General features: G+C 29.4%; 1 protein-coding gene across 1 annotated transcript; it reads left to right on the top strand.

The window, feature by feature from the left end:
- Positions 1-980: 980 nt before the first annotated feature.
- On the top strand, positions 981-8,650 carry LOC132725232 (pyrokinin-1 receptor-like). The gene is made up of 4 exons (XM_060710327.1): positions 981-1,813; positions 4,327-4,860; positions 5,262-5,387; positions 7,352-8,650. The coding sequence occupies exons 1-4, from the start codon at positions 1,498-1,500 to the stop codon at positions 7,960-7,962; spliced, it is 1,587 nt and encodes a 528-aa protein (XP_060566310.1). The 5' UTR covers positions 981-1,497; the 3' UTR covers positions 7,963-8,650.
- Positions 8,651-20,503: the final 11,853 nt, after the last annotated feature.

Genomic DNA, 20,503 nt, shown 5'->3' with positions numbered 1-20,503 from the left:
CCCAAACCTTATGGTCGGTCTCGATAAGGTTGGTCCCGAAGATGGCTAAGATGAGTAATGCACGTAAACAGATTAAAATATTCCTGAACAAAATACTTATCAGCTATTTAAATATGGTGTTATCCGTTGAGCATGACTTTTGTGCATGCGCCAATAGCTTTTAAACACATTTAATACCATATTTATCTCATATATTCAAGCATTTTGGGAGGCATTCTGTCTAAAAATTGAAACACAACTTTTGCAGCAGATATATAGATTTATCCATTTTATTGGTTAAATCATATGAAAGCTATCTTATGTCCTAACTCTGTAATGTCATGGTGATATTCTTTTGTTGCTATTGATATATTTTATGATACAGTAAACATATTACTGTTGTCATATCAATTTCAATACAGAAGTCGACATCTTGAACAATATGTATGACAGCTTTATTCTGTATCAAAACTGACCAGATCATTCTTGACATCCAATGACATTTTTAACAATCAGGATACTGTATCTTCATTAAGTATAAACAGATGTTGCTTTATATGAAAACGCTACAGTACTGTTATTTGCACAAGCGCGTTATTTACTTTAAAGTCAAAGGATAGAAAATACTGGCACATTATTTTTCTTATAGGTAAATCAATTGTTCTACCTTAAATCAGCAATAATTATAATATACTTTTTAACATTATAATTTATATAACATAAATTTATGGACAACTAGGTACACTGTACAACGAAAGCAACATGAAACTGTAATATACAATTTAAACTTCACGCATGCGAACAATTCTTTAAAAGTAGATGAAGCATTCGCTTACTATAAATATTGTAAATATGATTTTCCTTTTTTTCTTTTCAGAAAATCGTATTTTTGTGCGTTTTTTATAAAAATAAACAATAAAATGTTACTGTAATATATTATACAGAATAACATATTTAAAAAGACGATATCCCTTCAGTAGAACGAATCAGAAGAGCTTTTTTCACAATTGTAGAGAGAATCGGAATTTGTTGTTGAACGCAGTATAGATTTTCTCTAACTCTATAAAAAACGTTTTCCTTTATTGCAATCAGAGATTGACTTTCAGTGAATGCGAACGGACCTATCGGATTTGTTTCTAAAAGGATAACACTACGTTTTACCATTATTGGTGAAATTAAAGACAAGCATATATTATCCGAATAACAGCATTAGAATTACATTGTTTGAATGTGAATAATTATAATACAAATATATTTATACCGTGTTTTCTGATTATTTGATAACGTAATAAGTTTAAGCTTAAACTTTAGTATTTCATTATAAACATGTAGTTATGTAAACATGGAATTGCAAGATGCATATTTTATTGATGAGGATAATAATAACAGAACTAATCATTAGAAAAAAATAAATAAGTGAGCAATCAATATTTCAATGGATATATACCGTTGGTTTCAAATATATGATATAAAAATGTGACGTGTACAAAAATAACAAAAATACCTGGATTTTCTTGCATGATCTTAATTAGAATGGGAAAGAAGTATGAAAATGTATCAAGTGAAATATGGACTAATTTATCAGACCAACTAATGTCTTCGACTATTGGTGAATTGAATATAGAACAACATTTATTTTCAAATCTGGGAGAACGAAGGAAGGATACTGTGTCAGTAATATTTCTAATTGGTGTTTATTGCATAATATTTATCAGTGGATTAGCTGGAAATTTATGCACGTGCATTGTTATATGGAAAAATAGCTACATGCATTCTGTGACAAATTATTATTTATTCAATTTAGCGATATCGGATTTACTTACTCTTGTTTTAGGTAGGCATTAATACACTTTATCCAGTACTTTACATTGATATAAATGTAGGATTTTTTCATATATGTGACTTTAATACACACACTATCGCAATTATATGATTTAAAGATGTTCAAGAATACATATACTGGAATATGATGCTATGTTTTCAAATGAATGTAATCCTTCGTCTCACAAAATATATACTGTGTTCATCTTTGAATGAAATATTTTAATTACATTTAATAAAAGCATCCTAACGAATAAATAAAATTTGACCAAAATAATTCACACACAATGCAAGGACGCTGTGTGTTCTGTATGTTTTATATTATTTTTAGTTGGTCCCTTCTTTAAAAGAAAACTGCGAGTTTTTTTTATTTAAGTTGCGTTAACTAATAGTATGTAGAGTTTTAAAAGCAACAAATCTACCATATTCAGAAAAATATATATAATATCTATTTTTAAATATGAAATATCGGAAGAATATATCTTTGAGGATGTGATCGAAAAGGTGACATCTATTTTTCTGAATATGCATAGCATGTAATACAATAAAAAATAAATATAATTACTCGTCATTGTTCTTAAGTGATCAAATATATTTATAGCGGTGTGTAGGCATGAAATGCATATTTGAACAATTGAAGATACCATCAAATACACAAATATATCAAATATATATTCATGGTAATACATCCTTTAGAATTTATTATATAATATTGAATAAAATCCAATTATGCATATCTTTGTATATTGTTTAAACGTTTATAGATATGGAGAAAATGAACTTACTAGTGTTCATGCATTGCATTTATTTGATGACATTCTCGAGGTAAATATGAATATTTGGCACTCAAGTATTGCAAACAATGTAATTTTGCACTTAGTTTTATCGCATGTTTCTATATGCAATAACCTTGTTTATTGTCATAAGCTTTCAAATACAATAAGATAAAATGTTTAACACAGTACCCATTATTTTAAACGGAACAGTGATTTAAATTGTTGTAGCAATCACCACTTACTGTAAAAAGCATAATAACACTTTTTTAAACAAATCTAACATACTTGTCGTTGGCATGTGGCCAACTATTATTAACACACAATTAATGAAACATTTCGATTATATAAATATGTATTATGTATATAACCGATAGAAAGTATAGTTTTTATTAATTTCAAATTACCTTTTCCTTTAATTTATACATGAAGATGTTTACGTTTGGGATGACTCCGTGTCTAAAATACTATTAATTTACCGAGAAAGGAACCTTTTTCTTATTTGTTTTTGAACATAGCGAAAAATGTAAAGTTATTATAATTATACAAACGTATTCTACTATTTGGACAATATAATAATCCTTGACATTATCATAATTATTATCATATAACGAAACAAGCAACTAACAACGTGACAAGCTGTACTATATTGCCGAAAATAAACAGCCATAAGATCGATAGAAGTGACATTTTCCAATCACATAGTAATGCCTTCTGTTATAAAAATTACATTTCCAATTTTTTATTGCATCATGTCCATACTATTTCAATACAAAATGACAGTTAGAGTCTCCCACAATCAGCCTTATTTTCTTATTTTTGTTTTTGGTGTACACAGCGCTCTCAGGACAATATTTTCCTCTTCAACAATCAGCAAGATAAAATGGCGGCGAATATACACGAGATACTAATATCAAATTCCATGTCTTGTTATATTATGTCCAAATTTATTTTTTGTAAATAAAGTAAAACTGAAACTGCAGTGTCGAGACATCAATTTCCAATATTATATAATAACTGATTTTTATCTGATAATGACAAATTTGAACTTTGGTGAATTTTATTTTAAAGAATTTAAAAAAAAAGTGATAGGAAACCCTTTTTGAACATAAATCAAATTGATTATGCACCTAAGCATTGGTCTCATAACGATACATGCAGCTATTTTAGTTCAATTGATGAACTAGTAACATAGTTTCATTTGAAAATGCCAGTCGTCTTATTTGTATCATAATGTTGATTTTCTTGAACCTATTTTTATTGTCATAGCAATTGTCTAGAACAGGGCGCAAATGGTAGTTTCAAGTTCACATTTATTACATAAAAGAAAAGAAGAAAAAAAACGTTACAGATCGTTAAGGCATTTTAACTTTTATTTGTGTTTTGTTTTTTGAGTAAAGGTTTTCTAACCTTGGCTAAACGATAATTCCAAATAATTGAAAGAAAAGAAAGCAACCACATATTTCAGAGTTATGCTGATCTTGAAAATAAAATTTATTTGTGATGTCGCTTCGAATATTTAAATGCTTTAACGATTAACAATGTCATTTTACATTGAAGATACATGTAGAATGCAGATTATATGTCAATTTGAAAATGATTGCATTTGTATTGAAAAAAAATATTTTAATTATGTGTATATTGTATATGTGTACATTATATTCACTTGAAAATTATGACCATATTTGCCAAGTGATGTTCTACTTTCCACATACCTATAAAACTGTTAACTACTTATGTTTATTTGCTTCAGCGCTTCCTCCAGAAGTCTACTCCATTTGGGAAGCATATCCATGGCGACTCGGGGAACCATTTTGTATACTAAGATCGTTTATTATGGAAATGACTTCTTATTCATCGGTGCTTACAATTACTGGATTTACAATTGAACGATACATAGCAATTTGTCATCCAATTAAAGTTCAGCGTTGTTGTCATGTGTCTCGAGCCACGAGATGTATCATACTGATTTGGACAGTGTCGGTGTTTAGTGCCTTGCCATATCCAATTCATACAAGAACGTTTTATTATCTACACGATCCGTCTACCGGTGAACCTATTCTTGATTCCCTTGTGTGTAATATTCCATTAATTTGGACGGAAAGAATGATCACAGTGTTCCAAATGTCAACATTTATTTATTTTATTGTACCGATGGTAGTGATAACATTATTTTATATTCTTATTGGTGTAAAGTTAAGAGAAAGTGCGTTATCAGCGCCTCGATCTCCACAGTATGGCAAAGCTACTGCTGCACGAGCGAGACGGGCAATCCTGAAAATGCTTGGTATTATTATGTGTTTTTATTTTGTTGCATATCAAAGAAAAAGAGCAAGAAAATTGTTTACGGTATTTCATTAAGTGAAACTGTTAATTAATATGTTTGAACAAAGATTGCAGCATGTCCGTGCATTTTTTTATCTTCATTATTATTATTTTTATTATTACTCATATTACTATTATTATTATTATTTCTATTATTATTATTATTATTATTATTTTAGGAAAATGTCATAAAGCACTTGTGATTCAATAAACTGTCCATGAAGCACCCACGACTTTAACTAAAGTGAGAGTTTCTACAAAATACTAGTATACTGAATATTAGATAATAATACATGTTTACTTATCTCTTTTAGCTGATGTTAACATATTTATTTCATTATTTTTAAAAAAATTTCTTTACAGTTGCTGTTGTTGTTGCCTTTTTCCTTTGCTGGGCTCCATTCCATGCTCAACGACTGATGACATTGTATATAAAAACTTGGACCAAACAATTGATTGAAGTACAGAGCTACTTATTTTATGTTTCAGGTAACCAACAATTTTAAACAAACAAAACAATAGTTATGATAAAGATTATCTAAATTCGAAAAGGCCTAAATGTAAACATGCATTATTTAATTAAATATTTCTTAAAGTTCATTAATATAGTGTGCAATGACTAAGTAATGTAAGGCATACTATTTGTTTATGTTTAATTATTTTTATCATTACCCATTGATTAACGTTGTGCTTCGGATATGGATATTGTAAACTTGTTTGCGTATTTTTGTACCTGTCTGTTGTACTAACATACGTATTTTGAAACTTTGCCAATATTAATTCCATCTAACTGTTGACATACCTCTAAAATCGCGTTTTGTATTTGTGTACTGTTTGTCTGATTTACGTGTATAAATGTTCGTGTTTTACAAGTATTACCAAATAATAAGGAACATCTAAATCTAGAACTGTACTTCAAATCGCGTTATCCTAAAATAATGCTAAACACCCTTCCCTGACATCCACAGTAGTATTATATATTGGCTTAATTTGACTTTTATTTTCTTCTTGTTGCATTAATGTTTTCAATTATATTCATGAGGTTTATCTATATATCATAAAAACATATCAGACACAAAACATGTCAATGACATCTTATAACATTTACACTTGATCCATTCTATATAATACTGTTTTCTTCGAGAGATTTCGAAATATTTAATCCCTCTTCTTGTTCGGAGACGGGATGTTTTAATGACATAAAAACATGAAGCTTAAAGTGTAGAAAGCTTAATTTCTGCTTCCCGAAGTTTACAATATATTTGTTTCAAGTTGTAAGATTTCATATACATGTTTCGTAAGATATCATGGCGTTATACCCTATAAACCATTTGCAACAATATTGTGTAAACTTTTGTTTTATACTATATTTATCATGTAATGAACAGTTGGAACAAATTTGAGAAAATAATCTCGTATCGGTTATTTCACTTATTCAAGTAACGATATTTGCTTAGCCTTGAAAACAATTAATATCACAAATGGACTTGTCTATCTTGCAATCTGGACAAAATCTAGACAAAAATAATCAGTTGTAGTGACAGTACAGAAATATTTAAACAACAGGGTATACCAGTTGAAGTTAGTATTAACTGGTCGCCGACAGGTCGATATATGACATAAAATTTAATTATATTATTTAAAACAAAAACATATCCATATGATAGTCTATATCTGTTTGATTTATGTTTTTATTTGTTACACGATTCTTCCTGTCAAAAACCAAAAGCCAAATAAAGTTCAGCAAAATCGAAAATTTGATTGTTTTGCAGGGACGATTTGAAACGAAAGACCGGTAGGGCCATTTCAACTTCATGAATTCCCGATTTCATCTTCATGAATTCACAATTATAAACTTCGTGAATTTCCGGTTTAAACAGACGGAATTCGCGAATTCACGATTTCAGCTTCGTGAATTCACGTCTTCAACTTCACGAATTCACGATTTCAACTTCATGAATTCACGATTTCAACTTCGCGATTTCAACTTCATGAATTCACGATTTTAACTTCACGAATTCAACTTCGTGAATTCACAGTTTTAACTTCATGAATTCACGATTTGAACTTCACGAATTGAAGTTGAAATCGTGAATTCATGAAGTAAAAATCGTGAATTCATGAAGTTGAAATTGTGAATTCGTGAAGTTGAAATCGAGAATTCATGAAGTTGTAATCGGGAATTCATTAAGTTGACCCACCGGTCTTTCGAAGTTTGATTGTGGCTATTCAAAGTTGCCGATTAATAAATTCATATTATAATTGTAACTTTGTAATCATTAAGATAAATGTTCGCATTTCATATGCTTTTGATATCGCCATAAGTAGAAAAGCCATTGACATGATTATTGAATAATCACAAAATAAGCAAGTATCTTGATAAAAAACATGATTGCATCTCATAAGAATGTATATGTATTTATGTATAACATTTAATACTTGTCTACTTTCAGGGGTACTGTATTTTTTCAGTTGTACGGTCAACCCAATTCTGTATAATTTACTGTCAAGGAAATTCCGTCGGGCTTTCAAACGGACACTCTGCAGATGTTGTGTTAATATCAATTCTCTGCCAACGTTTTATATGCTCAAGGCAAAATTTATTAACAATGACGGGCATTTACAACCAGATGTCCAGGCTAATTCAAAAGAGTACGTTCCAGAAAGAAACCAGATGCGCCTGGTGACTTTTTATAGAAACGAGAAACAATTTACTCATTCTGTAAGGAAAGGTGTGATTACTGAAAAACAATTAACAAAGGATACTTTACTGAATCGAACCAGTAAGGAAGGAAGCTCAAGTTGTAGTTCACATGCACATTCTGACGGTGGTTTACATGCATTATGTCGTCATAAAAGATGTACAAATCGACGTCAAAGTTTTTTGTCACCGCGTCCAAATGTTAATGTGGCATCGTATCAGGATATAGATGTGCTAAAAAGACAGGATTTCAACAACATGAGACACAGTGATCCAGTATCAACTGAGGAAGAAAACATATTGTATGAAGACAGTGTTTCCGCATCAGATCATCCAATATTACGAATAACTTTACGGGTATAATGAATATTTTTAACATATAATTTGACAAAAATGATTTGGTTTGAGTTTGGATATAAATCACATAAGAATGATTATGTTATACATTTGACAGGGTTTTTTTTAACATTTAATATCAATAATAGTGTTAAGTTTGGCTGGTCCAGATTTGTTCGTCATTAATTTTGTTGATTCTATTGCATGTAAATATTCAATCCTTGCCACGCACGCTAACTATCCGAAGTAGCGAAAGTGCATACCACAATCGAATGTTGGTCTGAACTTGCTGCATTGGAAGAATAATTTGACGCAAGCAGATTAAGATTACGATGAATTACAAAAAGACTATTCTGGTTTCGTTATAATAACTTATGTGGTAAATGTGTATGATTATAAGAAATGTTTAATATTTACTTTACTGATAACTGAATCAAGTGTAAACAGTCTGATGTATGCATGTCGATTGTTCATTCTTTTAAACTTATAATTTATATAAATGTTGCATTCTGCTTGAAACCGGTGCTATTGGGAATAGAAAAGGCAGAACACTGAAAATTCAATATTTCTTTATTGTACACATTCTTGTTAACGTCACTTATGTGACACAATTGTTGTTTCATCTTTGAAATCGTATGTTTTTAAAAGAATGCTAGTTCATTCATAATATCAAATATATACAACTTATTGTGTACATGTTCATTCTTATAATTTGTTTTAATTTGGAATAAATCTTATAAATGAACCGTGTGTTACTTTTATTGCACTTAATGTACTTTGGTTAGGCCAATTTCCCAGCGCCGGCATTACATTTTCAATATAATATAATCACTTTTATGGCGTATTAAGCCCCAATCTAATTTTAGAATGTTTCCATGATGACCGCAAATTAAATTCAACGAGAATTCTAAATAAAACAGTTTCTAAGAAGTCATTAGGCTTGGACGGAACACTGTACTGTAGGTGATTGCTACAAACCTATTTTATAAAAGTACTTTCACACAATAGACGAAACACTTTTCAGACGATGACAAATCTTATCTGATATCTAGCTTCCTTATTAGATAAATAAATAAATAAATAAATAAAGTTGGACGGAACACAGTAAAAAACAAGGTCCTTTTAAATAGAGAAATAAGCAACCCAATTTTCAATCATACTGAATTAGATATAATTCCAAACTTTTGTCCTTAAAAAACTTAATTTCACATTAAATAATTTATTTTGAAAATGTTCAATGTTTTGTCTATTTGAATTTTATTGCGCAATATGTAGCACATTTTGTACTTTTAAAATCGTTATTGTTTCTTGTGACAGAACCGTGACATTCGATAAATGTACTTTTAACGATTGCTCGTTCAGAAATCGGACTCCCCCACACTTTAATTTGTCTTTTATGAAGTTGCTTGTCTGAAACTTAAGTATTTATCGAAGCTTACGAACGTATTAACGTTTTGCGGGTACGTGACCTAGATAGATGTGACAGATATTTACAATATATAAATTATTCTTTTGTTTACATTCCTGAAAAAAATATATAAAAAAACAAGCAATTAATATTCTTTATTTTAAGTTTTCAAAAAAGATCTAAGACTGATAAACTACTTACATTTTTTAACCATTCTAATAACAAAGCTCGGACCTGTAGTAATCTAAAAAAACTGTGCTGCTTTTGTTCAATGTTAGATAAAACAGTTAAGTTAGTTAAACCTGAGAATTGTGGAAATTAGATTTTAGTTTCATTGAAAAATAATTACAGTAACAAAGGCCCGACCTCATTTTGCTATACTGAGTAAAGTTTCGGAGCGAGAACAAAATGCTGATTGGTTAAATTGACTTTGTAAGGGTGCAACTTGGAATAAATAAAATTATATAAATGAATAGTTTCAATCACATACTTCAATCTAATTTAAATTGACATATTATAAATGTCAACATTTTACATTTTACGGAAAGAGTTTTCGAAAAAGCTTAGTACAAGCTTTCTGCTCAATCCGTAAATGTTATTTTATGTACTTTATAACGTAAATGTGTGGAATATAAATAAAATTATTAAATTATTATTATTATTACTATTATTATTAATGAATAAAATATTGTTTAAACTAAATGTCAGCATTGATTTTAGATGACAATAAACAAAACTTGCAACAAACAATGTGACAATTTATAAAATTAAATGGCTTTGGTAAAATAGTACCTTTTTCCTTTGTAGACACTTTTATGTACAAGGTTGTTTTATTGATTACAATTTACCCCGTTCATCATTATTACAATATTCAGTGTAATACGCTGTAGTTCTATTTTGCCGACACATTAATCACAAACGTTTGCTGCCTTTCCCTATGTTCCCTTTCTTATACGCACATAGCTATGGGTCAGATTAATCATAATTCGGAGTAAGAACTAAATAACGTCTGTTTCTTTTCCATATGTTTTAGAGATGTGTATAGTAATGTTTAAACATTAAACTTTAAGAATTCATTGCAAACTTGTCTTCGTCGGATGACGTAAGCATATTTATATCGGTAAATAGAGTTAATAAGATTATTTAACTTAAAGATGACATCATAACTGCATTTTAAACACATTTTCAGTTCAGACTTCCTACTTTTAAATAATAGTTTCGGCTACGGGGGTATTATTGTTAATTATCTATAATTGCATAAAGGAGCGTGTGGCTTTCTTTTAAAATAGATATATACAGAATCCCTAAAGAAAGCCCAACACGGCAAAATTGAATTAAGTCTTGTTTCAACATTGAGCATTACATTTGTGTACCTTTTCCTTAGTCAACTATTAGTAAGCTAATAACTTTGTTTTATTTTATTCTAACAAATATGTTGTAGAAGTACTTACAGTTACAATCATTTTAATATCGTTTATGGAATGGGCAAACTATTGTTTTGAATTTTTCAAATTGGTGTCAATTACTTTCCACCTAAATTTCACAGAAAGCTAAAATATTTTGCTGAAAAAAAAATGTGCGTTTTAAAAAAAAACAACACTTTCCAAATCTCCATAAGAAACAGAATACAGCTTTATTTCCTTTAATTATCTTCCCATAATAATTAAATAAGACAACATAATGTCACTGCACTCAAATCAAATTTAGATATCATTTTTGTGCTCTGCTGTTTTAATTGAATTTGTCTTTCATTTATTTTTTTAAACATCGTTTCGTTTCGCAATAGCTGTATTTGAATAAGGTTAATCATACAAGGTTAAGTGATTGCTAAATTTATTTCATCAGGCAAGTTTGATATGACTAATTTAGCACTTATCTAATTTGATTTATATGTTAACCAAACCTAGGCTTTGTACAGACATTTGATAGAAATATATCCACTTAACAAGTAAGTAACTGGAATTGTAACAAATTGTTGGTATACATTTCATATAGACCGTATTAAAATGGTTAAAATCTTCGTAAAATAATAATATTTTATTTCACATGTTGCGACAATTTTGTTAGATAGGATAAGCTTGATTACTCATATCCCTAAAGGATAAGAATATAGCTTATTATAAGTAAATTACCATGGAACACAGTTAATGGTCCGACGGTGCTAACGTATAAAATACCATTTTCAAATACAAACATAAGAAACTCTTATTCCTTAAATCTTTATTAGTCTTAAAGTTCGTTCAAATTCCATATCTATTTGTGGTTGCAAGGACAAGTAAATTTATTCACTTGCAGATGCTAAGATTGCCCAAGAGGAAAACAATTTATGCCTATATGTTAACATTAAATTTTGATGCCTTTTCATTAACATAAATCTGTCACTAGCTTATCGAGATACATATAGTCTCATAAACACATTTTAAGATAACATTTCCTTTCATATTAATACAATATTTCAAATTTGTTCCGTACAGCACATATCGATAAACTGACGATTAAGAAAGAACATATGTCGATATATTTGGTAATGCACTTTTAAAGTCCTTTATAAAACAAACTCTGTCTCTCACGAACAATTCATATTTTTATTTTATAAAGCGCTGTAGAGTGCATGTATTACTTTGTAAATTAATTAATATGGAGTCAGTAAACAACCAAGAGTAAAATGCATATTTTTTCAGGCATACTTATCTGGAAAAAAAACACGAGCAATTTCAGACCGAGAAAGTCACCATCTCTCAATATTTACCTGTGATGCATATAAAACAACTGCAAAGGGCAAGATATTTACTGGGATACAATAGGAGCGAATGGTTTTGTACGAAAAAAATGCAAAAGCTATGTAAAAAGATATTATTTTATTCGGTAGATGTTGTTATTCATATTTTGTATAAAGAAATTGGTTTCTGTATTATATGGTTTGCACGCGCTAGAGCAAGAGCAATCATTGGCAGCTTATTAGAAGAAACTACCAGGTTCGTTCTTGATCGCAGTAAGCTATTTTTACACAGAGCAGGACAGTACACAATTCATATCGATGTATCATGTTAGTAAGTACATACTGCACGTGATAAGCAAATAGTTCTCAATAGTCAACAGTGAATGAACACATTACCTTAATTAAAATAAGGCGGGGCTTTAAGAATCAGCGCGATTTGACAATAATATGTGGCAACGACATAACTAAATTTATGTTAGTAAATGTTACATAAAAAGAGCATTACTTCCGTATAAACATATCAAGATAAAAATCACTTAGATGCATATACATTTCAAATAATAGTGTATATTTTATAATCTAAAAAACATTTTACATTCCATACATTTATTTAAATTCTATACATAAATAATTTCTATTTTTATGGGTTTGAAATATTGAAACACTTGAATAATGTTACCATCTGTAAAAACAAAGAGGAATACAATCCCTAAAGAACGACCACAACAAATTGAAAATGTTTCAGATTCGCTTTGTTTGATTGTGATTGTTCATAGACAGTACTGGTAAACGTAAGCTACTCTCCATGCCCCCTAGCACTATCTTAATACAATAAATAAAATGGGATTGTATAATTTTGTATATTAAAACATTTTTACTAACAACTTATATTATTGATTGATGTTAGCCTTATCTAAAATTTAATGTTCAAGATACATTTAAATGAACTGCAGAAAGGCCAATGGTAAAGTTAAAGCCGTCAGGGATGTTTCACTTATACAAATTCGACTACGCTGAAACGCGTGAGTGTATCATGCCACTATTTAAATTTGATTTACGAGAAGAACGATTGCATTTAAAAGTCATTCTCGCGAATACCTAAACTTGATAAAATTCTTAGCAAAAACCGATTTCTGTTTTTTTTTTGTTGTTCTTCTTCTTCCTCATTATAATCTTCTTCTTTTTTGTATTTGCAGCCATAATGTATACATATTTTAGGTACTAATGCAGTTTTTTCTTTTATATAAACTTTGCACGCATGTATATGTTTAGGAAAAAAATGCATACGGGTAAGATCATGCAAACACGTGCCGTTGATAAGCATGACTCGTTAAAACAACTTACAATGACGGCCCGAAGGCTTCGGTATCAAAACGTAACTGTCAAGGGCATCGCATTAGCACGTGATAAGCGAAATTAATATCATTTACGTGTTTTTTGTCTTCACAAGCCTTATTAATCCTGCTTTATAATCGCTCTTTCAGATGTTAATTTACAAAATAAAGGTGCATAAACCCTTTGATCACTACTTTTTCCCTAAATAGACAGATTAACCTTAACAGGCTGCAATTTTACTCATGCTAGCAGAGCCTACACTGTTCACTATTTAGTCGTACATAGCCAATTTTTTTTCCATGAAAGGATAACGTACGTAATGAAATGATCTCGTAATTTCTAGAAATATTGAAGTAAAATTATGATAAATAAAACAATGATTATCATAACAATAAGACTTTATATAAAATATTGCTAGCTCATAAATATAAAATATATTCAAATTTAAAGCTAATAATGATATTTTAAATATGTTTTAATGCTTTAAAGATACATACCTTAGTTATATAATGACTGTTTTCCTGGTTATATCTAGCTACAATATTTTATCAGTAATATTGTTAAGAAGAAAACTGATAATGTCATTAGTTATTTCAACATATCCTCGATGGGTTAATTGAAATAGTGCGTATGAATCAGCTAAGTAGTTAGACTTATTCTTAACGAATGAAGAATTATTCTTAAAACATTTAATAGCTTAAACTGGCTACGAAACATATAGAATAATCAAAAATGTCATGACGGAAGGAAAAGAAAACGTAAAAGAAACTAGATTATAGAGTGTTTAATTAATTATCCTCATTTGTTCGATTTATTACATGATGATTGTATTCCGAAATCGCACAATTCAAAAGAAGGTTTTTAACATTGCACGGAATTTTCTCACACTCAATGACCAAGACAATGAAGATTACACCTAGAAACCTTATAATTTATTATTCATTGTTAAAAGCCTTACGAATCAGTTTAAATAAAAAAATCTTACGAATTAAAGCAAACAATATTTTTCAGTCATATTATTATGCACTATATTAGAAAGGATCGTTAGAGTATCAAAACCCCGAATCATGTCATTGTTTGTCTCCATGAATTGAAACAAAAAATTGTATCTGCTTAACATATCATTCCAATATTTATTCCATATAAAGTCCGTGACTGAAATGTGAAAACATCGTCGCTAATGAACTACATAGACAAATTCGCTTTATCGTTAATCAATCATGTTGACACAAGAAATAATCATTAGCTAAGAGTAAACAAGAATGTGTCATCATGTTTGTTCTTATATTGAAGAAAGGTTCGAATCTTGTTAAAAATTATTTGTACCAACGTTTCATAATATCATTGCCTGTCCAATTTTCTGATACATCACATAATGGCATTACATTGTTGATATGTTGTTTGCCTAAATATTTATTTGCCTTAATTTGAAAAATTACTTTCTTTAACACACATAATTATCACAAATTGACCGCTTTATAATAACAAGCTGATAGGATGTACAAAACCCACAGGATAAAATTAAATTAATATGGACACATTTATTCTTGAAACTTTATAAAATTAATATAAAATTTCATTATGCCACTAAATTCAAGACATATAAAAGAAACATATCTACAAAGCAGAAGATTTCCTATTAAAATATAAATATCTGATTTAAAGTGTTTAATAAAATGTGCTAGTCTATTTTAATCCGATAATTTTCTAAGCTATCGTTTATTTAATAACAAAAAATACACGTTGAACTTTCTTAAATGACATTAAATACTTAAACGGAATGAATATTCAGTATGACAAATCGAGTATGTCTTGTTTAAGGGAATTAACCTATATCATATAACACTAAAAATGAATTAAGCTCAAGGCAAAACTAATGCAAAATAATTATATATTGCTCTTAACAAAATAGAGGTCAGTACTAAATGGACATTGCTTTTAAGATTTTTTGAGCTTATAAAATGTTAATAACAAAACACTCAATTTGACTATTAGTAACTTGATAATTTTATTACGACTCAGTAAATATATTACAGCCTCTGATATTTATGCAATTAGTAAGTCTTCTTAATATCTTATTTAGTTACATTATTATCTTATTAGGAGTGTCCTTTATCATAACTATTCGTGTGGCATAATTACTACACAGGTCTATTTATATTTGAAGATACATTATGTTCATTTTTCTTCTTTATCAAGTTGAATAAATCATTAATTTCAAAAGATCGAATGTTGCAATGGTGATTGACCAACGATTGATACTGGAAAATGTTTAGGATAGTATATAAATCTGCCTGATATTTTAAAGGAGTATTTTACTTTTTTTATAAATTGAACGTGAAGGATATTTTTAGAGATTTAAGCATCGTTCATGCGAAGAACATAATCAAGTTGAGAGGAAGTATGGAAAAATGTAAACTTGTGTAGACTTCGTCTTTTCATAATGTGGCATAATGTCACTTTAATACTGTAAAGCTTTTATCGGTCAATAAACTTTACAAACAAAATTGTAATAAAATGCAATCATTGCCTCTGTTTTCTTTCTTCTTATAAACACATGTTTGCATGTTCTATCATTTCTAAAGCGACATTTTGGCGATGCTCATCAAGTGCAACTATTATACAGATTTTTCACTAATCATATTTTTGATTAAAACCAATAAAGAATCTCTAGATTCTAGATGCTTTCGACATTTACATGTTTAAAAGATCATTTCACTTTCAAATTAAAATTGTTTTCCAGGTAAATTGATTTTATTTTCAAGAAAATCGTCTGCAGAATTTCAATATTACCCTGTATTGAGGTTCAAGGTTAAAAATATTTTCCTTAGACTACCTTAGTGAATCTTATAGCAAATGTTTTTAAAAAAATCAGGACTGGAAATGGAAAACTGCAAGTTTAAATTTAATTTAGATCTATTTTTGAGTGAAACTCTTCTTGCTAATAAATCATAATTTTTAGATTACACAATCGAAAATCATGTAGCATTATAATAAATTTTGTGATATATTTATGAATTTTTATACTTATTATAAATCTATTTATAATAATATATATTCCAAAGCCATTTAAAATAGGTACATTTTTTCATCAGTTTATATTAAAAGCTTGAGAATTTATTGTTGGCTTTGATCAACAGTAATCATTTAAAGTAGTTCAATAAATGACTGAATGCCAGCCGTGTCTGTGAGGCAAACAACAATTATATTTGACTAAGTGAAATTATTGGAATTCTAATACAACACTAATTGGTTTGTTCTGCCAATTTATATCCGATTCGGATATTAAAACAATTCAAGACTGAAGTTCTACAATACTTTGGATGAAATTATAGCAATTCGTGCCTTTATAGTTTCAATTTTATTTAGTATATTTTTATTCACCACTTGACTATCTTAATGCTGCAAACATATCTGACTTTCCGCATGTTAAATCAACAGCAAGGAGTCTTTAAGAAATATGACAAATAAACATGGTACAAAAGTTAAACTATTCAGTAACATAGAACGCATAAAAAGTATAATAAAGGCGTTAAGCAGATTGATTTGTTTTAAACCGTATAATGTTGTATACTCAGCATACTTCTTAGAAAATAACTTGTAGCTTTGGAAGTAAATCAGTCATGTTAATTACAAGGAACAGCTGAAATCATTTTCTTATTTTACAAACATTTCTGTTAACGTTCTGCAAATAATCAAAATATTACTCATTTAACTTAATGGGATGATGATGATAATGTTTTCAATGACCACTTTTTAAGGCTGTGTTAGATGATAATAAATCGTTGTCTTATCGTTTAATCAGAAATGTTAAAACCCGAAAATACATATAGTTGCTAAATAGCAAGTTTTAAGGCTTTGAAAACAAGCATTCAAACTTAACGGCAAAAATACAGTATTATGTTTTCTAAACATGTACTTGAAATACATGATTTACCATTTTTAGTGACATGCGACCAATTTTCGATAAACTGGTAAAATCATCAAATCGCGTTTTCCTTAGTAAACAAGAGTATCGTTGCAAGGTATTACTTAACATGTATACTTGTATATATGTTATGCCACATAAGCAAAATTGTTCTTTTCATATCAGACTGGCGTTTTCTTTAGTTTTGCCCAGGCCCAAAATTTTATCTGGCACCCTCATGCCAGATGAGTCTCTTGCTTAACCCTTTCCCCCATGAGCATATCGTGAAAAATGGCCATTTTAACTGAAAAGCCTCCTCTTACAAGTTCAAACTGCTATAAAAAACTATGAAAAATGCTTCAATACTAATCAAACTTGGCACAAATGTTGACTGGACCATTGCCTTTGTAACGACATGCTCAGTCTTAAATTTCCTGTTACCATGGCAACGAGGGGACATCTCAAAATTGCCAAAAAATCACTATTTTGCCTCGATTTTTTCCATCAAAATTTGTTTCAAAGTGCTGCAACTTCTCAATGGATTGAGATAGAGTCAAAGGCTTTTCAGCGTTGGTTACACGTTACTTTATGATCAACCTGGGGTCATTTTAAGCCTCGCACAAGTCCAAAATTTTCTTGGCGATGAGGGGGACTCTGCTCCCCTTCAAACCCCCCAAACAGAAGGGGGCACATCCCCCTTCTGGCAACCCCCTGATGTATTATTTGGATGGGGGACGGCGCCGAAAAAATGGTCACTTTTTTTAACAACATTTCTCAAACGAAAAACAGTGTTTGGGGTCTAAATAGGACATTTTTTCACTGTTTGAGGCCTCAAAAAGGGGGGGGGGGGAGGGGCAAAAAGCCGTCGAAACACGCTTATATAAGGGAAAAGGTTAATTTAAAATATGACATCATTTTAGCGCATTTTATGGACGAATTGCGGTCCAATGACGTCATTTCGGTACATTTCAGTAAGAAACTGCATGTCTAGAATACCGTCAGTTCGCCCTGATGAATGTATATGCTATTGTAAGAAATAGTAACGGCGGATGAAATGATGAATGGTGAAATGGCCATTGAAGGTACAACAGAATTATAATCAGAAAACACCATGTTGCAACTATATGTTTAATAACAGGGAACGTTAAATTGCGTACATTTTAACCTTTTACTTCGCTTGAAGTTTTATTCTATTGTTTTGTTGTTGTTGTTGTTTTTTTTTTTCAAATTTAATAGCACATAATGTTATTAAGTATATTTTAAGCATTTAATTATCATGTTTTTTTTCAAATATGAACCATATGTTGTTATGTAGAATTTGTTTTTTTTGTGTTGTCAGTATGTTTCAATTTTATATTTTTATAATTATTATTTGTAATTTATCGTGTAAATTAGGCATGTTTGAAATAATCATCTGATTAAATTGCACTGACGCAATTCCTGGACTATGTCTATTTTTGAATTTGCTCCCACGGTAAACACTGGTGCTAAAGAAAGAGCTTTGTTTTAATACGCCTTAAAAGCACCATGATTTGCTAATGATATATCATTATTAGACATGTTGGTTAAATTACACAAATAATCCTTTTTAGTGATTTCCGGATAGACTTTGCATTTAAAATGTAAGTCATTTACACGTTTTTTTTATGCAGCAGTATCTTTTAAAATTGAAAAAAAAATTATCCAGGATATCTTTCTTCACGAAAGTAAAATTGCTTTTTTTTATTAAATTTTATTTCCTGAATTATTATACTTTTTCATATTTGCCTGCACAAACTGTATTTAATATGTATTATAATCAGTAAATATTCCTACAATACCATTGTTAGAAAACAATCCAGCTGTATACATCACCGTCAATATTTGTCAGTATAGTGACAAAAGTTGCCATATCGTTTGACCTGTTTCAGTCAAAATAATTTCCAAAGTACATTTATTAATTCATATGTGAGTAGACCATGACAACTGATTACACACCGACCACTGACATGATAGCGTGTAACACGAAAGCTTTTACCTCATAGTCAAGTAATTCATTCTGGAAGTGATGTCCAGAAATATTTGCAATGATGATCATGACTACAATATTTAAATGTAATAACAGAAAAGGTCCCATGGCCATATTAATTGCCCTGAAATTACTCATGTCTGCTTCTCGCGTCACGTAAGTCTATGGTGTTTAATATTGTATCATACACTACTATCAAAAGAAATGTCTATATTTGAATAAAAATTACTTTCATTCTTTCTATACAATGTTAAAAATTTAGCCTAAAGCAATTTTTACAAAGTACTTGTGTAATTGTTATAAAAAAGTTAAACGAAAAAACATCTAGCATTTAAAATATGAAAATACGAAATAAACTATTAGGTAAAGATATATTATCCGCTATATTAAAAGCACGATTTGATTACAAAGAAAATAGTTAATGCCTTTGGGTGATTTCACATGTATCCGTAAAATGTATTTTTTTAATAGTTTCACATTGATTTTTTTAAAAATTATTCCACACTTTTCAGTAATATTAGAAAATATTATTTTTTTTAAAGATTTTCCCCATGATTGTGTGACATCATGTTTATTTTCGCTTACAACTACGAAATTTTCAGGTTTGTTAAGACCAAATTTCAATTTGAATTAAATGTATCAGAACAGTAGATTACAATTAGAATTTCATCAGACAAAAAAAAGACTTAATAATCAAAGGAACACATGTCAACGTGTATGAAGAAAAATATTTTCAATCCCGTTTATTCAATATAACCACGATCATTTATTATTACATGTAAAACAATTACAATTATGACTTATTAATATTCAAACAATGGCTCACTGTGACATAGTTTTATTTTCTCTCTTTCAGAAAGGGAAGGACATTATTGGCATATGATATTAAAGCAATGACATTAACGTTGAGTATACATTTGTATTCTTACGCATTGAACTTTACTTAGAAATACTTAAAAAGAGAGTCCGTGTACAGTAAATGCTGACACTATTAATAGATGACGTACAAAAAGATTTTTTTTAATAAAGATATTGCCAAAACATTATTGTGTGCAATTACTCTTTATAAGCATCACATGAAACAAAAGAAATTATAAACCAAGCAACATTCCGATTGCAATTCAAAGATATATATTACACTATTTTCTCTGTTTTCTACATAGTTATGAATACAGTGAATTGGTCTAGTCC

Source organism: Ruditapes philippinarum, unplaced genomic scaffold, assembly GCF_026571515.1.
Source record: "Ruditapes philippinarum isolate M1 unplaced genomic scaffold, ASM2657151v2 ctg3638_1_1_1_1, whole genome shotgun sequence".
Classification (NCBI taxonomy): Eukaryota; Metazoa; Mollusca; class Bivalvia; order Venerida; family Veneridae; genus Ruditapes; species Ruditapes philippinarum.
Note: the sequence above shows the minus strand (reverse complement) of the source record. Positions and strands in the feature narration are given on the sequence as shown.

Excerpts from the sequence above, each read along its gene's own strand:
- LOC132725232 (XM_060710327.1), top strand. The coding sequence starts at position 1,498 with ATGATCTTAATTAGAATGGGAAAGAAGTATGAAAATGTATCAAGTGAA. Across the intron at positions 4,861-5,261 it reads GGCAATCCTGAAAATGCTTG|TTGCTGTTGTTGTTGCCTTT; the intron begins GTATTATTATGT and ends ATTTCTTTACAG. Across the intron at positions 5,388-7,351 it reads CTACTTATTTTATGTTTCAG|GGGTACTGTATTTTTTCAGT; the intron begins GTAACCAACAAT and ends GTCTACTTTCAG.